The 10,754-nt window shown below is 39.5% G+C and overlaps 1 protein-coding gene across 2 annotated transcripts in view; it reads left to right on the forward strand.

Moving 5' to 3' along the window:
• Positions 1 to 10,754, forward strand: part of LOC112565049 (zinc finger MYND domain-containing protein 11-like) — a 29,221-nt gene that overhangs the window by 8,345 nt on the left and 10,122 nt on the right. For both annotated transcript variants that reach the window (XM_025240285.1, XM_025240286.1), the window contains 10 exons: positions 2,677 to 2,757; positions 2,991 to 3,171; positions 3,655 to 3,713; positions 5,276 to 5,353; positions 5,764 to 5,882; positions 6,529 to 6,602; positions 6,882 to 7,114; positions 7,989 to 8,105; positions 8,897 to 9,106; positions 10,443 to 10,628. In XM_025240285.1, the coding sequence (XP_025096070.1) occupies positions 2,677 to 2,757; positions 2,991 to 3,171; positions 3,655 to 3,713; positions 5,276 to 5,353; positions 5,764 to 5,882; positions 6,529 to 6,602; positions 6,882 to 7,114; positions 7,989 to 8,105; positions 8,897 to 9,106; positions 10,443 to 10,628 (1,338 nt within the window). The remainder of the gene's footprint in view (positions 1 to 2,676; positions 2,758 to 2,990; positions 3,172 to 3,654; positions 3,714 to 5,275; positions 5,354 to 5,763; positions 5,883 to 6,528; positions 6,603 to 6,881; positions 7,115 to 7,988; positions 8,106 to 8,896; positions 9,107 to 10,442; positions 10,629 to 10,754) is intronic.

Genomic DNA, 10,754 nt, shown 5'->3' on the forward strand with positions numbered 1-10,754 from the left:
AATGCTTCACTGTATTTTAGTGGGGGGTTTTAATTTATTTATCATGATAAGTCAAAAACTCTAAGGTAAAAATGTATAAGGCCATCCCCTAACCTGTTTTTTTTTTTTTTGGTTATTGAGGAATGATGTGTTGGAGATGACACTTTTCTTTCCCTCTCACTGGTTGACCTTTTCCCAACCCTCTATGGCACATGAGACAGCAAAGTGCACTGCATGTATAAACCATCATATGCTTATACCCAAGTGCATATATAAGCCAGAATGTGCTCATGAATAAGTGCATGTATAAGCTGGCATGGACATAATATACCTAAGTGCTGACCTGCTTGTAAGGTACCCATATCTGACTGCTGAGTTGATTGGCTGTACCCGAGTCAAGTTGTGTGAGAAAGAATTATATATTTTGTATTTATGTTTACATCTAAGTACATTTAAGTGAGTTACTCTTAATGAGGGAAAAAGATAAGGGTATATGAAGGTTATATAGATGCTTAACTAAGCTGCTCAAAACAATGGCAACACCACCTTGACATTTTCTACATTTTTATTAATCATATTTGTACCAACAGTGAACTATTCCTTTAAAATCTTTTTTTAGTGAATTTGTTGTGTGGGTGAACAGTCGGCATGAATTTGATGACAATTCAGTTCGGTCTTGTGTGTGCTCAGTACTGCAGTCAAGCAAAAAAAGTCATTTAACTCAGAAAAAATATGTGCAATTGCAACATATCTACATGAAAAGGCAGAATTGAACAGCAGAAAACGTGGATCATCTGCAAGCCCTGTTAATTGTCAACACAACTCAGTAATTGTAGAGGCCTGGGAGGGTTAGGGTTTCTGTGTGACTTTTTCATCGTTCTTCGGAGATGACGATTAAGTACTGTTGACCAAGGGAGGGTTACTGCATGGCTGTTGGAGGGCGTAGGTTTTCAAGAAATTGGCGCTGATTGTGAGTTGCTCACTCTGTCATTCAAACACTACGAGATTGCTACAGTATAATGGGAAGTGTTGCAGAGCGAAGACACCCTGGATGGCTGCGGTCATCTATCAGACAGCAGGACAGGTTTGCTCTGTCAGCTCTATGACAGAGAGCAGCCACTGGCGGCACACTCAAGGTACAGCAGCAAGCAGCCGCCATCATAACTGTCAGTGACCATGTGGTTCACAACCAGCTCAGGGAGAGCAATCTCCTGAAAAGGCAACCCGCTGTGCGCCCTGTCCTTACACCTGCCCACGGCACTGTTCGTCTTGCTTGGGCATGATGCCATCTGGCATGGACAAACCAACAGAAGGCCGCAGTCCTCTTCACCAATGAATCTTGCTTTGCAAGGTCCTTCCTTGATGGCCAAATTCGTGTTGGGAGATGACAGTGTTACTATGGTGGTTGATCCATCATGGTGAGGGATGGGAATGGCCTACAGAACTGCTGTCTACCTGGTGCAAGACAATCTGACATGCATGGCATACAGAAATAACATTTTACAGTCTTTTGTACTGCAAATCTTCAGGCCATTCAACCAGATGCAGTTCTTCAGGATGACAATGCCAGACTGCACAGGACCTGGGTAGTCAATGACTTCCTTCAGCAGCACCATCAATTGCATGGGCTGGCTGGCCTGTTTCCAAAATCTGAATACCATTGAACATCTGTGGAATGTCCTGGGCCAGTGACTTAGAGCCAACCACCCCTCAGCAGTTGACCTCAATCAGCTGTACCAGTTTCTTCAGCAAGAGTGGCAGGCAGTTCCTTAAAGGACTGAGGACATTTGTTCAATCCATGAGACAACCTTGCCAGCATTCAGGCCAATGATGGACACACATGATCTATCACTTTTTTTGAATTTTGAAAACGTGAGTTGTGTCAATCCAAGCTCAAATTTTTGTTAAAAGGGTTTGATTTAATGAAATTGGCTGATCATGTTTCACTTAATGAATAAAGAAATGCTTTGATTCAGTATTATTGTCTGTGTTTTTATTGACACGAAACAGGGATTGACTATACAACTGGCCCATTGTTTTGAGTAGCATAGAATTTTTTTTTTAAGTGGATGACCATGAGAAAAGCCGTGAAATTCTTACCTCCTATCTTGTCTCCCTCCTATCTTGTCATTGATGTGATCCTACTTCTAACCATTTGTAAGAGAATCTTCGCCTTTAGTGGAATCCTGCATCATCTTGTTCCTGTAGTTTTCAGTTATCTTAATTAATTTTAAAGTTTTACCTGATATTAAAGTTTGAGTACGAAGTAAAACATTTAAAAAAAATGTAAACTGGATTCACCTGTTTCTGTAGATGTGAGTGAATGACAATTTTTTGTTCTTTATATACACAGCTATGAACATCATCATGCACAGAAAGGGGAAACGTGATGTCACTATTGTCCATGAGATGTCTAATTAACGTTTTACCCTCAGCTTTCCCACTGCCTAAAATTTTTATAATCTAAACACATCCAGATGTTTCTTGTTGACTTCAAGCTATGCATGCTAAAGTTTGTAGACCTATACCTCCAGAACAGAAGTAGGATAAATGAAAATAGTATATAGCGTTAAACTGTGACCAGTCCTAAGAAGAAAGTTTTGCCCTAAAAATACTTTTAAATATAAAGTAATATACAAAGCAGTCATGCTCCTAGAAGATTGTGGCTGCAATCTGCATTCTTCTTACTTTTTACAGGGAGGAAAGAAAAAAAACAAGATGAAGAAAAAGATGCTGAATACTCTGCTCAGTTATACAATATTAAGGTTAAAAGAGAAGGTAAGGTATTTTTATTTTTTAGCATCTTTTAGTTGTTTATTTCATTAATTAGTTAATGCAAAAGACTTATTTTGGAGATTCAGGCACAAAAGGGTGGCAATTGACAGAGTAAAATGCATTAATGGCCTTAACTTTTTACTGGGACAGAAGAAGATCTGGTGTAAATGGCGTTCTGCATGTTGCTGAATTTTCCTGGATTCTGTCAGTTAGTGGCTTTGCTATGTGTTGGCCAGACACGAGAGCTGCACAAGATTGGAAGCAAGGGGGAACCAGAGGACATGAGTCGTTTTGTTTACAACAGCATGGACCTTAACGGCATGGAGATTAAGGTGCAGGCATCACGCTATCGCTGTGTTGAAGAGTTTTATGCTGATGCACAAATCATCCTACACAACTGTGTCCTCTTGTATGGAGGTAAATAGTTTTAATGTCACTTTTAGAGAACAAGACACTGCAGCCATTGTCTCAAAGACCTTTGGTTAGACTCCATCAGTTTTGTTATTTGTGAGGTGATGTACTCTTTTTAAAAAAAAGGCTGAATTCTTGTGTACTAATTGAAGATAGCGTTAACAGTCAGTCATGAAAAACCACAAATCAAACAATCAAGGGCTTTTATAGAGATGAAGAGAATAATCTTGCAAGTATTATGAGAAATGCTAGTGACGAGGAATGTTCTGGTTACTATCACCTGCTCACCCCTCAACATCCATCCCTCTCAATATGAAATTTAGTTTAAAAATTATTAAACTGTTACATTCGATCTATATTGGCTTCTATCTTTACTAGTTCCTCTATTTCATAGCTTCTGTCAGAACTGTACTAGTTTCTCAATCTTGTAGCATCTATCTGTTGACTAGGTTTAGTTTTAAAGTGGTATCTGTCTTTATTCTTTTTCAGATGATAAAGGAGGGATGACGGAATTGGCAAGGATAATGTTGAAAGATTGCAAGTATGATGTGAGTAGAACTCTCCTCTGTTCTCCAAAATGCTAAAGTAATGCAATAAATGTGAAGAATAAAGTCTGGATAAAACCCTTATACCTGCAGAACTAGGATTGGTAAGCGGAATCAACTATCACACAAATAGGTAGCACAGATAATGAGATATGGGATACACTGTACACTGCACACACACTTATATGTCACAACACACACTACATTTTGTGTGTGTATCACAATGCACATGCACATATGTCAACATACTCTACACTGTGCACGTGTGACAGCATATTTTCTTTCACACATCAAAACACAAAGATCTGTTGGTGACCTTCCTGTGAACCTTTATGCTGAACGAGGGTTCAGGGTTAATATCAACACACATGGCATCACACATCAACATCAGCAGAGTCCAGTCAAAGAATTTGCAGTGTCTGATCAACATATTAGATAAGAATAGCACTATCGAAGAAATATATTAAACAAAATTATCAATATCTAGATCGTAACTGCTTCAAATTTACAGTCCTGGCTTAACTAAAAAATCTAGCAACATTTCTCATAAGCTTGTCTTGAGTATCCAGCTACAGTCCATGAGTATGGGAGGTAATCTATGCTGGGATGGTGGTTACACAATCATGTATTTTTATCTTCATGTAGATGGGATGCTACACATATAAACCATGTGGTAGTGTAACCTTGTATGTAGGGGAATTAGTATGACTGGGGCATATTGAAAGCTGGTGACAGAAAACACAAGACACTAGGGTCTCCTTTCCAGTTGAATACTCCAGCTAGACCACAAGGTACATCCTAGTCATGGAAACAACATCGGTACTCTTGCCATAGGTCGTAGGACTTAAGTGAGTCTTAAGTGAGAGGGAGACAAGGCAGTGGGTATCTGGGTCTAATCCCGTAAGATTTAAGCAATGTTTTAAAATTGTAGTTTGTCTGACATGCGACATAGTTTATACAAAAATGAGAAAAATGCCATTTCTGAAAAATGAATATTTTGTTAGGTGTGATAGGTGTACAAAGGATTGGGATACAAAAATAGATAAAAAGTGAATCAAAAATATATACCTTATCAAGGAAAAATTATAATTCAACCCAGTTAGTCCCTCTTTCAGCATGATGCATAAATATCCACCCAACTGGGGAATGTGATTACATTGTTTGCAAAGACTAGCACATGGTGGACTCCCTGTTTACCAGCATGTGCTATCTGCATACAGCTCAACAGGCTAGAAAAGGCATGGCATTCTCACTACACACTCATTGCACACTTCCATGAACACTTGTCATTTAAAAGTTATGTGAGAGTAGTCTGCTCATTACAAAATATGTCTGTGTGTGTGTCTATATATCTGGCGGTACCTTTTTCACCGTCTATCATAATCGGTGTTTGTTAACTGCCCCTCCTGTCCAGTTCATTCACATGATTCTCGTGATATTGCTGGGTGGGTTTTTTCCCCTCTGGATAATATCCCTGTCTGTCTTCTTGCTTTCACATAGTTCTCAAAATATTGTTTGGTGAATTTTCCCCCTTCTAACCGTATCCCTGTCTTCTTGCTTTCCAGCTTGATGAGATTGAGTTGTGCTCTAACTGCTATTACATGTCCAATGCAAAGCCTGAGGGATGGTTTTGCCAGCCATGTGTAAGTACAAAGCAGATGTGACAATAATAAAAAAAAGTTTTTCACTGTAATTGGCACAGAACCATTGTCTAAAGAGGGGGTATAGTTGTTTGTGAGGGACCAGTAAAGATACATAGTGATTTCTTTATGATACAGTAGTGTTGTAGTCTCAGTTACCTAGCTGCATCTAAGCCATTGGGTAAATCAGTGTGCTATTCATCTTTTTCATCAATTTCAAATTACTTCAGTTAGCCTGCAGTAGTCGACAGTTTTGCATTTATTCAAGGGGGGAAAAAGCATGGTAGCTGAACTAAGAAAAACAAGATTCTTGTTTGCAAAAAAAAAAAGTTATTCTGAACAATCAAAATGATATGATTAGGATGACTTTTGGTATATTGCTTGACTTAGAATTTGTAACTACCGTTGTCCAGACCCCTCCTCACGAATTAGTGTATGCCAAGTTGAAAGGGTTTGGCTACTGGCCTGCTAAAGTCATCAATGAAGTGGATGGGAAAATGGATGTTCGCTTCTTTGGAGGCTGGCATCAAAGGTAAGTGAGCTGTCTGCCTTAGAGTTACAACCTGAATCTTTAAAATGTGTTTATCCTGAATGTCTAAGAAACTTAGAAATTTTATTTAACAAGCCCACAGTCAATGTCAGTGCCTTAGCTTGATAGCCTTGTGAGAGGGAAAGGGGCAGCGGAACAGTGGCAGGTATCAAATCTCACCATCTCTTTTTGATTTTTTTTTTCTGTGATAAATGATCAATATCAGAACCAAAGATTTCTCTTGCTAATAAAATATTATTGGAGGAATCGGGGGTATAACAGTAAATGTCGTGAGGATCTTTGCTTTAGCATAACTCTCAAGTAACTAGGCCAACCCTTCTCACTTCGTTATACACAAAGAAGTAACCAAAACCCAGCTAGTTTGCTGATCAGCAAAAGCTTAAGGAATGGAAGTGTTAGTACACTGTGGTTTTGCTAGAAAGAAGGAAAATATGGTGTTGGGATATTACTAATACACATATGAAAAAGTTAATTCATTGTAGCATTCATCTGACAGATGACATAGCCAGATCAAATGCTGAGGATGGAACTCTGTAGATTTAATTATATTTCATGTACACATCTCAAAAGCCAGGTTTGTGCATGTCATATCATGAATAATACTTTGGTTAACAATTTCTATTTACAGAGCAGTCATACCAGCAGAGTACATCCGACCAATCACTACTAACCTGCGGACGCTAACTGTCAAGCGCACAGCAGGTGAGAATGTCCCTGATGTAAAACTTGATTTTGAACTCAAATATAAGTCTAACAACTATACTGTTCAGGTTTGTCTTGTGCATTGTCTTGTATCAGTTGAATTGGTAGTTCAGTTGGGTAGTTGAATTAATTTGTGCCATATGCTAATTGTTAACAATGATTTTTCCAAAGCAAATGCTAGAGAACAATGATTTCACAGACTAAACTGGACAGAAGCACAGGTTAAGAGTTCCACTGAAGATAGAGGTATGTACACTAAAAGTCATGCTGTCTGTACAGGATTCAACAAGGCCTGCCAAGAACTGAAGGTGCATCAACAGTTGCTGGAAGAACGAGAGCGAGAAATGCAGGAACAGGGGAGCACCTCCAAACAGGCAGTGGATGAAGATGAGGAAGAGAAAGGAGATGACAGCATGGATTGGGAGGAGGAGGTAGAGGAGGAGGTGGACATGCGCAAAGTCACATCTACCAGTGTGGATGTCAAGCGCCAACAGAATTCTAGCTCCCCCAAGGTCAGTTTTAGCTGGTACCAAGAGCTTTATATCCAGAGTCATATTTACGAGTCAAGTACCAAAACATTCTATCTCCCTCAAAGTCAGTTCTGCAAAAGATGATGCCTGAATCTTTGGCACTACTGTTTTCTATCAAGAGTATTTCAAAGCTGATATTAGTTTGTGTCATGCTACTTTATAGTGGAGTAGACTTGTATCAGTCAATCCTGACTTTCTGGGGACGTCTTTGTTATTAGGGAAAATAACAGTTAACCTGAGACAAGGGCAATTCTTTTGACAGTTCTTGATTTAGGTAATAGGCAAACTAGTGTGTTTTTTCACATTTTAGATTTGCCAACAAGAGGAAAATGTTAATTGCTAGACTACTGAAACAACAACAGGCACAAAAATAAAATAAGGAGTTGTGAAATAACTGAAGGTTGTAGTTATCCACTCATATTTACTTATAATGATTTTGTCCTGGCAATGTTCCCATATTTTCTACTACTATTCCAGTAACAACAACCATAAAAAATAAAATAATAAATGTGAAGCAAATCTAAAATAAGTTTAATTATTCATTCATGCGAGTCTATGTGGGCAGTGTCTGTGTATGTGCTAGACAGGGAGTGTGGGGAAAAAAAATCTATTACTTTCTAATGACATTGTCAGTAAACCAGAAATGCTGATTTTATCAGTTTTTAATACTGAAAATGTTTGCACTAATTCCTTTTGCAAATGGACAAAGTTCTATTTACAGGAAGTTTACATAGTGGGTCCTCCTGTATAGTTTTCTGCTAGTGGACTTTGGCACAAGGAGGAGATGTCAGACGTGTTGTTGTGTGCCAGTCCTGACATAAAAGGACTGTTTGATTTGGCAATGGCAATTTTACAGGCTGCTTCGCCAGAGGAATCATTTATTGTCACGTCCAGTGAAGACAAAGTACCACAAGGGAACGCTCCTAAAACTGTGATCAAGAGCATCTCGTCACACACGCAGACCACAAAAATGGTATGACTATCTTTCCTGCCCCATCATATCCCAATGTTTGGCCTTGCATGCACTCTGAGCTCAGGGTCATGTAGCCACCAGTAACAGTGTCGATGTAATTATGTACTTCAGTGTCATCCATAGATGTTGTCTTAACAAAAGTTATCTCTAGGTGTTATCTTGACAAAGTATCCTCCATCTTTCTTTGATCCTTGTTGGAATAGTTGTCCTGTTTGTGATTTTGGTGGGCTTTTGCACAAATTTATTATTCAGGAGGTCATGACACTGTTCCGACATCTCAGGATAAGTATTAACTCATTGAAGACGTCTAGGTTAATATGTTAACTTTGTGCTGGCTATAGGATATGTATGCTCTGGGATGGTCAAAGGGGCCTGTTTTTGTATTTTTCAAATTGAACTTTTATTGTGAGACTTTGACAAAAATGAGTTTCCTCATCATGTAACAATGCTGATTTGTCCTTAGCAGATTATGAAAGTATACAATCTACACGAAATGGATAGAGCTAGTATAAAGTCACACAAAACTTATTTGTTGTCCAAAGCACTGAACATCAAAAGCATGCCTAAGTTTTCTCCTAAGAACAACTAAAAAAAACAAAAAAGTGCAATGTCCAGTAACTGGTATTTCCTTTCTGCCCAGTGTTCAAAATTTTATTGGAGATTATGAGGCGTCAGGAGAATATTGTTAAAATACTATTAAATAACCTACTATTTATACTTAGCTTGAGGAGATGCATGTGTAACCATCTTGACACATCAGTAGTAATTGGTTATGGCATTTGTTTATGTAGAAAACCCACGTTGTCAGCACTCAGACAGACATCAAGGAGGAGAATTCAGATGATGCTGCTGCTGTTGCATCAGAGTTGCCTCCTGCAACCTCAGCATCTGAGGCAGAATGGCAAGCTCGTCTGGAAGATGCCAAGACAGAAGTTGCTGAGAATCTCAAGAGACAGTTTGAAGAAGAGAAAGACAAGGCTCTAAAAGACTTGACTGAAAGGGTGAGGTGTTATTCAGCATCATCAGTCATGATGCCGTACTTAATTTTGTTAATTTGAGTGGAATTTATAAGTGGGTGATAATGTGATAACAGTGGAGTCTGTGAAAGTTTGGATGACTATCAACAAACTAAAAGAAGAAAGGATGACATAATTGAAGTTATTATGGTAGCCTATGCCTATGAATTGTGCACCATCTTCTCCTTTTGCTTTCTCTGGGGTTTCCCAAGTCAGAAATCATCAATGCTGCCTCTTGAACTCACATCAGTGCAATCTGCAAGTCCATGTTCCATGAACTTCACAGTGTCAGCAAAAAGGATAACAAGAGCCACCACTGTTATATGAGAGTTTGAAGTCAGACGACGGTCACAGTGCACAGGGCTGACAATTTTAGGCGATAGTGGTCTGGCACCGGCTCCAGACAACCAAGACCCTAGGGACACATAGGCACAGTATTCGCTACCTCCAGGTGCTGTTGCCGGTTCGTTGGTGTATCCCCTTATTGTCATCTGTGAGGACAGAGACCCCTTTCCTCAATCTCCAAGGTCCCAGACTGCAAGTAGCACTACACGTTCTCGTAGAATGGGCCTCCCTCAGACTTGCTGCCTACAGCTGGTATGGCTCTCAGAGACAGTCCCTTCTGGTGTATTGGGAAAAGCCCATGACTAAACTTCTACCCTAAACTATACACTACTCGATCGTGTGACCACTCTGCATCAAATCTACCATTCCCTGATGCTATTGATCTAACACTACTGCCTACCGCGCTATACCCTTTAATTTCTATGTCTTACCCACCAACCCTAGGCCTTGATGGCCTTTATCAGTTAAAAGCAACGTCAAGTCGTTAAAACAGACAAAAAGGCTTCCCTTTACTGTCCACTTTCACTGACCGCTGCCCACCTATACTTACCTACCCCGCTTCGGCCCTGTTGTTCTGGCCTTGAACCAAGCTGGTTCATGACAAGCATATGTGGCAAAATCAAAGATAAATGCAACTTGTTAAATCTACTAAAGAAAGGAAATGCTATTAACTCACCTCTCTTCAGCTTTTAGAAAAGAGAACAAGCGAAAACCTTTAGTTGGATAGTTGTGACCACTCGATGCAGTGCACCATGTACCACCAGGAATGCTCACACGAACACTGATACTTGTAACGGGGGGGGGGGGCATGGCCACGGTCACATCCGGGTCAACGCAGCTTCACTTTCTCGCCAAAATTGTAGCTCTTATTATCCTCTTTGGTATCAGGTACATGAGAAAACCTTTTTGGTTGCTAACACCAAAGTTTTAACATGTTACAGCTGACATCTAAGTAAGAATTAATGTGTTGTTATAGCTGACAAAAGACTTTGAAGAGGACAAGCAAGCAGCTGTAAACAGGGCCATGACCAACATCCAGCGTGAGATTGAAAAAGCCCGCAAAACAACAGAGGAAAAGTGCAAGGAGCAATACATGGAGGAGATGAAGAAGTTAGCCAACAAGCACAAAGAGGCCATATCCGCCACCAAGAAAAGGCAGTGGGTCAGTTGTGCAGATACATTAAATCTTATATCTTTGCACTTGTCAGTTATGAGCTATGTTTAGAGATGAATGTTGTGAAGAGATTTTCTTGCTGCCTGAAACATTTCATTCATTCTCCTGTAAGTC

Source organism: Pomacea canaliculata, linkage group LG5 (genome assembly GCF_003073045.1).
Source record: "Pomacea canaliculata isolate SZHN2017 linkage group LG5, ASM307304v1, whole genome shotgun sequence".
Taxonomy (NCBI): Eukaryota; Metazoa; Mollusca; class Gastropoda; order Architaenioglossa; family Ampullariidae; genus Pomacea; species Pomacea canaliculata.